Here is a 16113-nt window from a genome sequence, read left to right on the forward strand (position 1 = left end):
ATGTGCACAGCTTCTATTCCACTGAGTCTTCCATATTCAAGAGCAAACACAGCAGAAATTCAATGTAACCAGTAGAACCACATACCAAGGGATGAGCTGACAAGCTGACATTCCCTTTTCTCAGGGAGAATCCCACACACTGGCATGTGATGAGCAAAAGTCTTCTCAGGAGCTCACGCTACCTGCCACAGTTATCTGAGAGACACAAATTGGATTCCCAGAATTATGGGGCACTTTGCAGGGCACTTTTCACTTCCTGAAAATAAGCAGCTTCCTTCCTGCATTTAGAATATAGCCTAGCAGGCCAGAAGGGCCTCAACCTCTTTCCTTTGGCGAAGGTGGAATTTGCTCTTTGATCCACCTCTTGTTCACCTTTAGACATGAATGTGCATGTGATAAAGACATTAAAATAATATTTTTTTCTTGTGCAAGAAGGCTGTTTGTGGTCTGTGCATTGCTGCAGACACACACAGCTCAGCACACAGTACAGGCTGTTAATGGGGCTGAATTCCAACACACAACAAACATTTCAGCAGCTGAGTGACAAGGACCTGTCAGGTATTTCTATTTTGTTCACTGTTTGTACATGGAAGTGGGGTTACAGTCATGCTTGTCACACAGCCAAGTTATCACAGAAGTGGAAGGAAGTCACATTCACTGGAAGGAATGCTAATGTGCCCACTGAGGGGCTTCTCTGTGCTCAGGGATTCAGTTAATTCCAGCGCATACAAAGCTCCCATCAGAGCCCCCAAATGCACCTTTACGACCTCTCAGTGGGCAGGGTGGGATTCTCCAGGCTTCAGAGCCTGGCTGGGAAAGCAAGGAGGCTGTCAGTGTCTCTCTGAATGCAGGACAACATCTCTCAGGAGAGGTGATGGTGGTGGCACCTTTTGTTCTTCCAGGAACCAGTTTGCATTTTTAAACAAACATTCATGCAGCTTTGAAGAGAGCAGGCAACTGGCACAATAATCCAAAATCCCAAGTCAATGGGGGCATTCAGAGCAGGGAGCTCTGGCCAGAAAGCCCTGAGTGCTGGTGTGACAACCACGCCACTGTTGTTACAGGCAGTGGGGGCGGCAGCTGCCAGGCACGGCCAGTCCCACGTGCCTGAGAAAGAATAGAAAAACCCTTATGGAAACAGCACAGGGGCTCCAAGGAAGGCCACAGACCTACACACCACTATAGCAACTCTGTATTTCGCTGATGACCAGCTACTCCCATCTCATGCTGACTTTGGAAGTCCCTACAGCGAGCAGCAGTGGGTTCTTCAAGCATCTTGTGCATCATTTATTTAAATCACTTTCAAAACTCATGGATTGCCAAGGCCTCTAAATTTGTGTTTATCTCTTATGAGAATTTAGAGCCCAGTCCTACAAAAATTAGAGTGGGGGAAATGCTGTTCACATGTGAAATCCAGCCCTGACCCTGAGTTCTTATCACTGAATAAATTCTGGGATAACAAGAAAATTATTTGATCTCAGTTTGCTCCCCAAGAAACCAGATCACCAGCACAACATGGTGAGGTTTCACTGCTTTAACAGAGGGGAAAAAAATAAATCTAAGAGGTGTCCCTGTTACTCCTGGCCAGGCTGGCTGAGTGGGCAGCAGGGAGGTGTGAGCTCACCTGATGCAGCGCAGTTAACCCATCCTCATTGCACAGGTCGGGGCTGATGTTGCTCTTCAGCAGGTAACACACTGCAAGGCAAGCACAGGGGAGAGTCAGAGCAGCCACCCCTGCCACATCTCATGCTCCCAGCCAGCCCTGGACAGGTTCAAGGCAATGCATTTCACACCATCAGTGTGAAATCATCAGTGCTGGCTTGTCACCGCAGTGAGAGCAGAGCCTTCCGGGCTGTATCCAGCAGAGAGCACCAGCACACAATTTTCCCCCAAGTTCCTTCTAAAGGAGACTTCTCACAGTTACAACTTTCCTTCAGTTGTGCTGGAACAGTCTCCATTTTTTGTGTGCTTCACAATGCCTGAGTGCAACCTCTGCACTCTGTGGCCCAGGAGAGCCCAAAGGGGATTTTGGGGTCCTGAATTACAACCATGGAAGAGATTCCTCCCACCATGAGAGGGATGAGGCTTGGCCTCAAGAAGTAATCCATGCATTCAGGGCCCTGGCACATTGAATACACCAGGGTTGCTCTGGACACTTCACTTGAACTGCTGCTTGTTTGGAGAAAGCTTCCCAGAGGCTTTCATTTCTAATCACTGCTTTGGGGGGAAAGGGTAACATTTATTCCATTAAAGTGCAAATTTCTGAAACACATGAAAAGTCATTAGACCCTAGGTGAAAAACTTGCACAGGGCAACAGCAACAAGGTTGGCAGAGGGCATAAATTAATAGCAACACCAGAAACTCTTAAAATTCAACACTGCTGACAGATCTTGATGATTCATGCCCATTTTCTGTTGTTGCCTTGCTCGTTCCCTGTTTTTTCCCCAGAGATGTCACTACCTAATGCTTTTCCTACCTCAAATGTCACTGGCAGCACAAGCACAAGCCAGAGGTTCATAATCATCTTCCCAGGGCCAGAGCAGCAGCAGATACTCACATCACATCTGATTTGATGGCAGGCGTGCAGGCACTGAGTGCAACCGGAGCTGCACAGCCAGGATCACTGACAGAGCTAAAAGGGCAATAACTTTCCTCAGAGCTGGCAATCAAAAATACTGCAAGGCTGCTCACTCCAGAGCATCCTGCAGCCTCTGATCCCTGCTGTCAGAGGGAGCTCTTTCCCCAGCACATCCACAAGGAGAACCATCTGCAGGGCTGTCCCTGGGGACACTTCTGGCACGCAAAACACAACATGGAAAACACACCCACCATGACATCAGGGATGATTTATGAGGCTTTGTTTAAAAGATCTGGAAAAGGCACTTACAAGAAAGGCAAATGGAAAGCAAAGTGAAATTTTGATTGGAAGCCACTGCTCTGACGTTATCACAAAGGAAGGCAAAACCAGACAGAAGTGAAATAAAACACTTCACATCACAGAGTTGTTTCACCCAACTCAAAATGAATGCTTGGATTTACTTTTGCTGGAAATAATTTCAAGGCATTGACACCTGCTTGATGAAACTTCTGCAAAAAAAATCAGAATACAGCAAAGACAAAACTCATCCAGCACCACAGTGAATCCAAAGCCTTTTTTTTTTTCCCAGCTCAAAGGCCAGTGCAGGAAGCCCACACCTACACTGCACTCACAGCCCCAGCACTTGCATGCTGAACAGTAATAGGAGCACTGAACCTCAGCCAGTATATCCAATTTAATGACTCTGCTTCTACTGTTTCTGGCCAGCCCTGAGCTCCTGCTCTCCTAATCCAAGCTGAGTGATAGACAAGTCATCCACCAGTGAGTCTGCTTGTCTCTTATTTACCTTGGATGCTCTGCCATTAGGGTTTTAATTCAATCTCAGTCAGTTAAGTGCCATTGTGTACTAATGACACACAGCTCCATAATCATGTTTTGCCTGATTATGGAGATTTGGACAAGTAGATGCTGGCAAATTAACCTTGTAAGTGCTGTCTCTCCATGGGAAGAAGCAGCAGCATAAATCCCAGCTTGTTACAGGGTTTGTGTCAAAGGCACTGTGATCATGGCTTGACAGAGCTTGTAAGAGGCCCTGAAGGGTTAAGATTCAGAGAAGTTTTAATCTTACCCTACAGAAGCTTTGAATTTTTCCCTAACCCCTGCAGCAGCCCTCGTGCTCCCAGTGCACCTCCCCTTGGCTCCCTTGTGCCCTCAGGACAGGCTCACCTTATTGCCCAGAACCTCCCAACACACTGAGGACTGACAGCCACAGGACACCAGAAAAGGGCTCAGAAAAGTCACATAATGCAGCCAGGCATGGATGTGGTACCACTGAGTCCAGGCAAATGAGGCATGAAGAAGAGATCAGACTGCTTTCTGTCCAGTCCCAAACTGAAGATTGCATTTCAGGGCTCAGGGGAGCACAGGTCAGGCAGCAACAAACCCTTATTCCTGCCCACCAGCCTAAGTTCAGAGCAGAACACAGCTCCATTCCTGCCCACCAGCCTAAGATCAGAGCAGAACTCAGCCCCATTCCTGCCCAAGTTCCCAGCAGAACTCAGCCCCATTCCTGCCCAAGTTCCCAGGAGAACTCAGCCCCATTCCTGCCCAAGTTCTCAGCAGAACTTAGTCCCATTCCTGCCCAAGTTCAGAGCAGAACTCAGCCCCATTCCTGCCCAAGTGCTCAGCAGAACTCAGCCCCATTCCTGCCCAAGTGCTCAGCAGAACTCAGCCCCATTCCTGCCCAAGTTCTCAGCAGAACTCAGTCCCATTCCTGCCCAAGTTCCCAGGAGAACTCAGCCCCATTCCTGCCCAAGTTCTCAGCAGAACTCAGCCCCATTCCTGCCCAAGTTCAGAGCAGAACACAGTCCCATTCCTGCCCAAGTTCCCAGCAGAACTCAGCCCCATTCCTGCCCAAGTTCAGAGCAGAACACAGTCCCATTCCTGCCCAGCAGCAGGGCATGGGGTGGCAAAGAGCAGCTCCATCACCCCCTCTCCCTGTGAGCTGCAGAGGCACATGGAAGGAGGACATGGACACCTTCTCCATGCCCACCACCCAGAACAGCCCTTCCCAAAGAGCCAGGAAGAGCAAGTCCTCCTTTCTGATGAGCTTCAGGAGAAAATGTGCCTTTGTGGGTTATCCAGTGCCCAAAGAATAGGAAGAGTGGGCTCATTTGTGATGCTGTGCAGTGCTGGGAGCTGGGCCCTCACCTGTGGCACTGATCTGCTCTGCTGCTTCACACACAGCATCAGTCACAGGCACCTGAGCGTGCAAAATGCTTCTCTCTCCAAGCCCTGCTGGTGTCCCACGCTTCTCTGCAGAGCCCCACACCTTCCACCCCTCCTCCAGGCATGACTGATGCTGTCCAGGTAGGAAGCAAACCCTTCACTCCCAAGGACACAGATTAATCACCCAGCAGCAGCTGATCACCTTCTGTCAGCTCAAGCCTCAGCCGGCAGGTGGAAGGACAATCCCCCATGCTCATGGAACAGCACAGAAATGAACCCTCTGAGAGCCCCTGAGCCCCACAGAGGGGCTCTTTGGGGTCACATCAGCGTGTTGAGCAGCATCAGGCTGCACACTAACACCTGATTAACTTCTTAGAGAGCTCAGGGCCAAAACTGCTGAGCCCTGTCAGAGCTGCACGTGGGTGGAGGCAGGTGGGGAACAGGGGCTGGGTGCCTGGAGATTCTTCATTACACATCCAGCACAAGTTGTGGGAAGCAGTTCCAAAAGCATGGCAAATGAAGGAACGAAAATGATGGCAATAAGAGCTGGGTGAACAAATTGTTGTGAATAATTCATTGCAAATTGTATTAACTGAGCGATCACTCAAATGTATTTTCCATTATTCTCCTTGCTCTGCCTATAATTGAAACTCTCACACAGCAAGATGGTGTACATTAATCTTCAATTTCTATTTTATCATTCACATCTGCGCTGTGTTAAATGGAAAAAGCTCCCACAACAGCTGTAAAAATACAGCCTCGGTTTTAAGCCTCCCTCCATCAGGGAGGAGGGAGGCTCAAACACTGTCCTGGGGCAGCCTTAGAAAGATTCTCCTCCCCAAACATAGCAAACCACTTCTCAGGAGCTCCTTTTCCTCCCACACTCCCTAAGCCTCACTTATTCTCCCCAAAAACTAAAAAGCAGGGGAAAGGCAAAAACAACACTGCAAAGGAAAACTCAACACAGGGCAATCGACTCTCCAGCCTGAAGAGATGTTGCAGTGCTATCATTTTTTTATTGGTGTCACTTCCCACTGAGTTTACTCTAGAAACAGCTTTTCCAGAACAGTTCTTAAACCAGATGAAGGGAAAAAAAGCCTCTGTTAGTGCAGTTTCCCCTAAGTCAATAAGCTACACCATAAAATCCTGGATCCTGTTACACTCCCATCTATACCAAGCACTTGCATACCTCAAGCATTAATAACTCATAAGAGAAAAAGCCAGCTGGAACTGATATGGATATCATGGAGGGATTAAAAAAAAAAATCCAACAGACACCTTCCTGATAGGAGGTCCTGATTCCTCCCAAAAATATATAATGGCAAACTGCCTCTCCTGGCAAGCAGGCTTACCTGTGTGCTCCAAGTTTACATACACACACAAGCCATTACTTAGCAAAAATCCAGGTTTGTCTCAATCTTTTTTACTCAACAATTTTTATTTGAAATCATCCAAGCTCTTCAAGTTCACCTTTTGGTGAACCAGGCACTTTTAAGCGACCTTTAAAAGGTGAGGTGTATATGACAGCACAATTTCTGTATGTTCATACATGACTTCACTGCATAAAATGAAGCTTCACTCAGGTTAATAAACCATTTTTACACATTGCTGCAAGTCCCTTTCACCCAAATGCAGCTTTTTTCAGAGACCCAATGTAGCAGAAGCAGCTCCTTGCAGCATTATTTGTAGTGACATTCACGCAGGGGTGTTGGCAAATGTCTGCAAAGACTGATCCCAGCCTGCCAGGCATGGGGCTGTGGAGGAGCTCAGCTACTTCAAAGCTGCATGTTTACTGCTGTGGTTGTGCAGGGATATTTATTACACAGGAGAAACAATGCCAGGAAAACAGCACTGAAGCTGTGAGCGCTCTGCCAGCTCCCCAGCCCAGCATACAATGACAGTCACATTTTACAGCGTGTCTAAACTCTGAGCAATAACAGGATGAACTCACTCAGCCTTATCCTCCACTCCCTGCAATGTACAACTGATAGCCCATGCTGGCCCATTGATAAACTCCACAGCTCCCTAAAGCTTTCTGAAAGACAGAAAAACCCCTCAGAAAGCAAAACGCCACACACAGCTTCAAACACAGAGTACACCTAAAAATAAATATGGCCCAGTTTGCCTGCTGAGCCAGCGGCTGAGACATCCCATCCTGATCGATCACTGAGCTTTCTCAGGAAGGTTCAAAGCCTGTTAAACACTTCCCACCCAGTTGATAGCCAGGCACACACATAATATCCCCACAAAACCTGGCAAGTCTGGAGAGAGGCCAGCAGAGCCCCATCTGCTTGGTGCCACGCTCAGGGCAGGCGCTCTGCATGCAGCCACGCTCAGCCCAGGGGCTGCTCCTCTCAAGGAAAATCTATTCCTGACTTTGATGCTTCTGAGTTAAGAGGGCACAGCCCACCTCAGCCCCCAGGAGCCTGTTTTTCACAGCAGGCTCCTCCGGCATGGTTGGGGGCCTGGTTTATACAAGTTTTATTCTGACAGCAAGTCAACAAGTTGTACATTTATTTAATGCACAATTCTTTCCAATTCTTTCTCTCCCTGTTTGTGCATATTCCGATCCATTTTTGCTTTATGCTTTCAACCCTTACCCATCACTGCAGCACCACAGTAACAAGAGCAATGCTACAAAGGGACAACCTCCTACAGCAGCTTCTCAGATGGATGGGGACAGCCTGGCTCCCCCACCCTTCTGCACTCACATTTTTCTTGTTCTGCATGCAGGACTTCAAGCTCTGATAATCCACTTAGTGCTAGTGATGATAAAGCATCTTTCCTCAACGGCTGCCATCCACCTGGGATTACTGGGATAAGGAAATGTTCAAGTTACCCATCTGCAGCCACAGTGCTTGAAGGGCGTAGCAGAAGCAAAGCCAAATTTATTTCAGTTGGGAAAATAAAAATTAGAGGATGCTGCCCTCTGACACAGCTTTCTAAGGATGTAGTGTCATGTTAAAAAGTATCCTGATCCTCTTCTCGTGTCAAGCTAGCAGTGAAATTGGTCCACACTGGAAATGTTAAATACATAAAGCAAAATTAAAGTCAAAGGTTACTTCCCTGGCTTCCCATTTGTCATCTGGTATTGGAAGAATAAATAAATCATTTTGGGATGGTTTTTAAACAGATGATGAGATTTGAAAGGGATGAGTGTTTTATATAACCTTTGGGCTCAGCTGCCTTCAGCAGGATTGCTGTGGGCAGGGAGCCAGGAAAGCAGATTCCCCAATATCACCGTGACAGAAACACCTGGGCTGCAGCACAGCCTCCTCTCTCTTTAGAGCCATTTCAGAGCAGTTATTTGAACAGTCCTGATTTAGAGAGTACTAAAAAATATATTAACTCAGACTTTGGGAGGCATGGACCAAACAACCCAAGGCCAAGTTTCCCAAGGATGACTCAGGAGCTTGGCACCAGCAGAGCAGCGCTGGCTTTTAGGGTGTCAGAGCTCATAAAGGGAATGGAACCACACAAGTCAGTGGCCTGAGCAGGGAACAACAACACAAAGAGAGGGATGATGGACAGGCACATCCTCCAGCAGCAGCTCCAGGGGCATCTTCACCCCCCATCTCCTCAGTTCACACCTGAAATTTTGGGTTTGGCAGGCCCAAGCAGGTGAGCAACACATCTCATTTTAATTTGAGCTTCAGGCAGAGTGAGACAAAGGGCACCTACAGAGCCAGAAATTCAACCAGCACCTCCTGTTCTCCTACTCCTCTGGCTGTTTCCAGCCTTCTCCCTACAAAAAGCACTTCCTGGAAGTCATTACAACACAAGCAAATCCATTCACACAACACAAAATCAACACTACATGTGCCTTTTATCTGTGCAGCACAGAGGATCTCACTTGTACACGAGTTCAGAAACAACTTTTGATGTGTTGGACCAAAATCCATCTACTGAGACATGGAGCACTCAGCACCTGTCTGTACTAATCTTATTAGAAATTAAGTCTGTCAGGGTACTAAAAAGGAAATGCATCGTAAAAATTAATTGGCTTTAATAGAAATGACAGCCTGGGAAGTGTTTAGATAAAAGGGAGCAGTGGTGTCAGGAGGGAAACTTCTGCAGCTGTCTGTGAAGAGCCTCCCCAGCCACATGAACACAATAACCCAACAGGTGATCAGAGGAGCAGGATTGCAAAGGCCCCCTCCAACCTCCAGACTGCCAGGATTTGCAAGAGGATACTCTGATGTGCTCTGTGGAGCAGGAAATAGCTCCTATTGCCACTTGAAAGTGCTCTTAGGTTCCAGAGCCAACAGCCTCTGCCCCCAGCTCATGTTTCAGGCATCCCCTGGCCTCAGCTAAGCAGCTGAATGCTGACCTGAACCACAGGAACGTTTTTAAGGGTTTCAATTATAAAACAGGAAACTTTCTACTCAGAGTAGCGGAAGAGAGGTTGTGCTGGAGGGTGGGGAAATCCAGATCTGCTTCTCAAGCTGAGTTCATGCTGAACAATTCGCTGCAGGGACAGCCTGCTGACCACATCCCAGAGCTCCTGGCAGCCTGGGCTCTCCTCCTCTGCCCAGGACTCTTGTTCTGTGTTTCTCTCACCACACTCTGATCTTCAGAGAGCCCTGCTCTGCTCTCTCCATCTGCTCTGGCTGTTTCAGTACCTGCTCCACTCTCTGACCTCAATCAAAACAAGGGATTTTTTCCCTCCGCACCTCCAAAGCTGTCTCTTTTTGGTTTAGGATGAGTACAGTGGGGATGGAGATGAGTACAATGGGGATGGAGATGTTTCACAGCTACAGACCCACATCACACCCTCACATCTGCTCCCATGCATGGCTGCACTCCTGCCTCAGGCTGTGCTGTGAATGCCTGCAAGGGCCTGGTGTGCCAGTGTGAAAAATGAGTATTTTATGACCGGCTTTTCACAAATATTAAAATGAATATTATATGTGCTGTGTTAGAAAGTTATGCTGTATTGATTTTTTTAAGTAGTGTGTTAAATATAGTTTAGGTTATAACAAAATGTTAAAATAGAAACTATGTATGTGAGATATCTTTTTAAGAAAGGAATGAGGTACTCACACCAGCTAGCAGCCACAGCACACCTGAATCTTTGAGAAAGAGAATTTATTGCCCCATTATCAGAAGAAATGAACTTCTTCCTGCCTCGCTCAGCTCTGAAGACACTGTCAGGATTAAGAGGAAGAAGCTGACACTGACCAGACAGAATCCTGTGTTTGAATGGAATTTCTGCATCATGTATGAGGTGTATGAATATGCAACATGTTATTGTTTTTAAGGGTTAATCCTCTGTTAATGTGGGTCCTTCTTTGGGCTTATGTTGCCTAGAAAAAGGTACCCGGACATCCATAACTGTTTCTGCTGTCTCATATCAAATCCAAATTGTCCAAATTATTATTACTGTAATTATATTGCTATTTTATGACCATTTTATTATCATTAAACTTTTTAAAAATTTAAAAACAAGTGATTGGCGTTTTTCACACCAGGACAGGTGCCCAGCTCTGTGTGACAGTGCCACAGCAGGAGCTGCTGCCAGCCCAGATGTGTCTCACACCATTACCCACCTGGGAGACCACAAGGGACATGCCAGCAGTCAAAGAGTAATCTGCTAAAACCTCAGCTCCTTGGCTCTGTTTCTAACTGGAAATGCCATGCTGCTGTGCACTGTGGGAAGGGAAATATCTATGAAAGCAGAAAATCACCTCCCCACATCCCCTTTTCTAATATCAGATAAAGATAGAATATGGTTTCATTTTCAAAATCAAACATTACAGAAAAAACTTGCATGCAAGTTAAGCAGCAACCTGAAGTTTACCAGAGAAGCACTGGCAATCCTTAGCAATGCTTTTGCAACCTGCAATTATTCAGCAGGAAATCTTACACATTTCAGAGATTTAAATTTCAACAGCACCTTCCATCCAGAGATCTCCCGAAGTGCAGCTGCTGTTAGTGGAGTGAGCTCCAGGCTATCTCCTGGATTTTACAATCAGTTTTTGCCTCGTTTCACAGCTGTGACATCTCAGCCCAAGTTAGACCGAGGCTCTGGAGGCTCAGGGACCTTTCCTTGCCAAGGTGACAGTCCATGGCACAGCTGTGACACTGCCCTTGAGCCCAGGTCCCAGCTCTGCCCTTTAAGCACAAAAAACTCTGCTCTCCCCCATCCTTTCTGGCGTTCAAAACTGGACAAAGCAGCTGAAAACTCAGTGCTAACAGCAATTTTTTATCCCTACTCTCACATGCCCAAGTCCAAGTTTGCAATTTTTAAGGGCTGATCAAATCTCACTGTTCCCCCAGACTTTCCAACCACTTCTCCCTGAATCTTCACTTCAGCACCTGTCACCCAGACAAATCACACAGCCCACAATTTATTCTTTGTGTTAACAAAGCAGTGCTTTCAAATCTGCCCTCCAGGTCAAACACCTCCAATCCCAAAGCAATCCCAAAGTCCAGCGTCCCTTGGTGACCAACAAACTCTGGTCAGAGAAGCCAACTTTATCTGTGAACATCATCACCAGAGGCATTCAGCACTGCAGGGAACCCAGCTCATACATGTGAGAGTGGAATCAAAAGTTAGCACCAGAGCTTGGCAGAAATGCAGGTTTTTCACAGCTACAGTGGTGCTTGCAATAAATGAGGCAGAAACTGCAAAAAAACCTTCAATTTGGTCAAAACAAGCAGGCACACAGCCTGGCCTGGTTTATAACCTGCCTGTGAGTGCTGTGCACACCTTGTTTTAAAAGTTATCTCATCTGTTCCATCACACAAAGTTAAAAACTCTCTCAAACAACTTCTGCCACAAGCTCCAGGTTATTTCTGCTTGCCACCACTTGGAGAAGATGAGCATTCCCAGGCAGGGTGATGCAGCTCTGTGACTGCTGGGAGGCCCACGGGAGGCAGCTCCAGAGCTTGACAGGTCATTCGGACCTCAGAAAAGCACAAAAACGCCCAACAGGCTGTGTTCACCCACCCCTGCCCTGTGCACAGACACCAAAGGGAGCCTCCTCTGAACCCAGGACAGCTTTTGCTGCCAGCTCTCCTCTGCTGAGCTTGCAGCACTTTGATGCAGAGAAGAAAGGAACTGAGCACGGGGCTGGCAGCACTTTGCTTTTTCACCTCCCTTTCAAAAGCCATCTCCATCAGCTCCCATCTTTCATCTGCACAATGCAGCCTGAACTCAGCAAACCCCTTCAGATCCGTGGTGGGCAGAGAGAGAAAAGCTCTCCATTTCCTGGCAGGGCAACAAGGATGCTCCCTGGAGCAAGGAGAGGTTTGGGGTCCAAACCTAAACCTGGAGCTCTGAGCTCAGGACCAGCCTTTGGGGCAGCCTGAGAGCCTTTTACTCAAAGAGGAAAAGAACTGAAAGTTTCCTCCAGAAAGTGCTTGGCCTTAGTGCTTCAGGCCAGGTCACTGATGTGAGATGAGCACTTCAGTCTCTATGCGTACACTGATTTATTTATTTTTAATTCATTGCTTTGTGTTTACACGCTGAGCTTATTATAATTATATGTATTATGCATTATCTGAATCTATTGTTGCAATATATATTAACAAAACACATAGCCCAAACCACCAAATTAAAAAATACGTCATTCCTGCAGCTCCCACACAGGTTTAAGGCACCCCACTCATCAGAGCAGTATCTCTGAACACTGAAGCCACAGCTCCTTGATGCTGGGAACAAGGAGTTACAGGCAACAGCAGGGAGCAGAGACAGCACAATATACCCCACTTAGGATCATAGAATTGCTAAGGTTAGAAAAGACTTTTAAGATCATCAAGTCCAACCATCTGTTGACTTCTCTCCCTTCATCCCTGTGAGAGGACTCTTATCCTGGGATAAAAGACAAATCTCCACGTCAGAATTGCAAGTGGAATGCCTCCCCCAGCCTCTGCAGCAAGAGGCAGCTCAGAGGAGTTCCAGTTTTCCTTTCTACACCACTGGAGAACAGCTTCAGTTTGCAAAAGTGTATCACATTTCCCAATAAAATGGCAGTTTGCAGAATAATTAACAGCCATTAAAATTCCCCATTAAGTTTTGCCACTAGCAACAGCAGGAGCATTCTCCTCGCAGCAGCAGTGAAAACTCTGCTTATTTCTGTAGTAAAGCCAGTGCTGTTAATGAGCCATTTCATCCCACCCTGTTTGCTTCTGAAAGCTCCCTCACCAGCAGATCCCTCTTATCAGGGAGGTTTTCATTACATATTTAACACTACAAGATCCTGAGTGCCAAGGACCACCTTTGAGCTGTCACAGAGCAGGAATGGTGACATCCATCTTCTGGGCATGAATGGCAGAGTGCTCTGAGCTCACTGCTCCCCTTACACCGAGGAGTAAAGGGGGAGTAAAAGAGCCTCCTTACTCTCTCCTGCCATGCTGCTTGAGGAGAACAGACTAAATGACCAAATTAACTAAAATAACCCCAATTTTTGAACATTAAGGCAAGAGGAAATCCAGGCTCCAGCTCTGCACCATCCCCCATCAATTCTGCAGTTTAATATTTTGACTTGAACATTTACAGGAACAACAAAATGCTTTAGTAGCTCAACCCACCTGGGTAAGTTCATTAAAGTAATTAATGCTGAAGTGGCTGCTTACAGCTCTGCTGACAGCACTAATTACAGGCTGCAGAGGTGGATCTCAGTGACAGCACAGGAGCTGGCATGGGGATGGGCAGATGTGCAGCCCTGTGCCATCCCTGGGCTGCACCCAGGCTCCTCCTGCTCCTAACCCCAAAATTCAGCATCCCCAGCACTGAGTGTAACTGAGCAACTCCTGCAGCTTCTGCTGTTTTCCTGCAGACCAGCACCCAGCAGAAGAGACCTGGAGCATCCTCCTAAACACCTTTATGACAGCAAGCCCTTCATGAACAGAAATAGGGCTGGCTAGCCAAGGGGACAGGGCCCTTGCAGAGGAGAGCAATCCAAGCAATCCAAGTGTTCTTGTTCCTGGAGACATCGTGGACCATTTAACCTCCTGTGAAATGAAGTGGGAGGGTGTCACAGACATTTTTTATGAAAAATCCTTTCCTTAGGATTTTTACTCCTGAGAAGCTGGAAGCCTCAGGAACAAAATGTAAGCAATGGTTATCTGCTGCTGTGGAATGCAACAGGTGCATCTGTGATTGGTCTCATGTGCTCGTTTTTAATTAATGGCCAATCACAGTCAGCTGGCTCAGACAGAGAGTCTGAGCCACAAACCTTTGTTATCATTCCTTCCTATTCTATTCTTAGCCAGCCTTCTGATGAAATCCTTTCTTCTATTCTTTTAGTATAGTTTTAATGTAATATATATAATAAAATAATAAATCAGCCTTCTGAAACATGGAGTCAGATCCTCATCTCTTCCCTCAGCCTGAGACCCCTGTGAACACGGTCACAGGAGGGTTGTATCTCCCTCACTAAACCAGGGGTAGAACATTGCTCACACAAGAAGGCATGGGCAGAGACCCCCACATGCTCAATGTGATTTGTGCCAGCAGCACCTGTGTCTGCTTTGGGAGATGCAGGAGATCCCATCCTCATTGCTGGACCTGTGATCAAGCACAAGATCCCTCCCCAGCTGTTTTGGGTTCACCTTTGCCTGGGAAAAACACAGGCTTGAAGAAAATTATTATTTTTCCAGTCGGTTGTTTGTAAGAAATGCTTTTGATATGTTTCCCACATTTCACAGGCTGAGGCAATCCCACTCCAAGCCTCCATCAGCACCCAATTAGTGCTACAACAGAGGAATCCTGTTTCCTTCTGTTCATCTGATCACACAGAATCATTCCCAGGGAAAGGAGCCCACCCCACCAGGAGCATCCAACGTGGCTGGATCTCACACAGGCAGCTGCAACCAGTACAGTTGTGTAATGGAAACCTGACCTACAAACCCTGAACCAAATTGTGCCTGTCCCCCTTTGAGAAGTGAGCACGTGAAGGCTGCACACATCTTCTGCCCTGGCTGCTGCCACCTCCCACAGCTGTGATCCCAGCTTGGCTCCACATCCCAACAGGGCTGCTGCCTCTCCTCCATCCAGCACAGCTGGCAGGGAGAGGACTGGGGAATTCAGGGCATCCCTCTGGCTGTCCTGGATTGCCCAAACCCCTGCCAGGGGGCTCAGAGACCCTGGCACAGAGCCCAAGACACCTGTGACTTTGATTATGACCCATGGAGCAACTACCAACCTTATATGAAGATCTGCAAGCCACAAAAGTCTAAGTAGAATAATAATTAGTTTGTCATGGGGTGGAAAAATAGATTTTGGGAGTTTTTAGAATGGGGGTTCAGGGGGCAAGATGGAGGAATCTGGGCATGTCCAGCCTTTCTCCTTCTTCTTCTTCTTCTTGGCCTCCATCTTCTACTGTGATGTTGGCACTTTTGGGTTGGTTTAGAGTAGGAGCTCACTGTCTAACATAGGTGATAGGTATTGGGAAGTTATAGGAAATAATGTACACGTAGTTTTTAGTATAAAAAGATAACACCAGTGTGCCTCTGTCTGACCTGCTGAATGGACCTCAGCAGGCCAGAGAAAGAATTTTATAGATGAGAAACAATAAACAACCTTGAGAATGAGAACTGAAGAGTTCTGACTCCTTCTTCGACAGCCAGGCTGGGAAAAGAGACTTTCTAACACATCACTGTGAGCAGCTAAACCCTGAGAGAGGACCAGCAGCAAAAAGTGAGTTAAAAATGGGCCCTGGTTGCACAAATTGCATCATCTGTGGCACCTACAACTCAGGGATGGACGTGGTTTGGTGGCCAAGCTCTCCACACACAAACCCACCCCTGGGCTGAAGGACACACAGAGGAGCAGCTGGTGAGCCCTGGAGCAAGGGACATTGCCCAGCACACACACCCCTCATGGAGCCCACAGCCTGCTGGGGACACAACACCTGTGTGGTGATCAAGGTGACAACCAGGTGACACTGGGAGATTTTGGGACAGACAGCATTAACCTCTTAGCTGCTGGAGCCTTGCTCACCAGTGCAACCCCAGCTCCTCAGGAGGGCTCTTTCTCTTCACAGACCCAATTCCAGATTGGCTTGAGGTGTTTTGTGCCTCTGATGCAGCATCAAAGGCATTAAGAAGAAGAATATATTGCACCAGAGAGTCTAACAAATAACACACCCATAAAAGCAGAGATGAAAGCTCAGCACATGCAGGCAAATCACAGCAGCTGGGAACTGCAGTCACCCTGGGAAGGGGACAAGAGACAAAGCCATCTCCTCCTCCACCCCTGTACCAGCCAGGTCAGGTGGGAATATGGACAGTCCTGAGCCCCAGAGCAGCTCTGCAAGATGCACAAACCTTTCTTGGGTTTCTGTTCTGCAGTAAAATTCCAAAAAGCATTAAAAGGACTGTGGAAGGAGCAGGAGCCCTC

At 47.3% G+C, this 16113-nt stretch overlaps 1 protein-coding gene across 1 annotated transcript in view; it reads right to left on the reverse strand.

Moving 5' to 3' along the window:
- PPP1R16B (protein phosphatase 1 regulatory subunit 16B) overlaps positions 1-16113 on the reverse strand; it is a 46197-nt gene that overhangs the window by 12441 nt on the left and 17643 nt on the right. Inside the window, exon 2 of the mRNA XM_059480875.1 lies at positions 1625-1695. Within this exon, the coding sequence (XP_059336858.1) occupies positions 1625-1695 (71 nt within the window). The remainder of the gene's footprint in view (positions 1-1624; positions 1696-16113) is intronic.

Source organism: Ammospiza nelsoni, chromosome 12 (genome assembly GCF_027579445.1).
Source record: "Ammospiza nelsoni isolate bAmmNel1 chromosome 12, bAmmNel1.pri, whole genome shotgun sequence".
NCBI lineage: Eukaryota > Metazoa > Chordata > Aves > Passeriformes > Passerellidae > Ammospiza > Ammospiza nelsoni.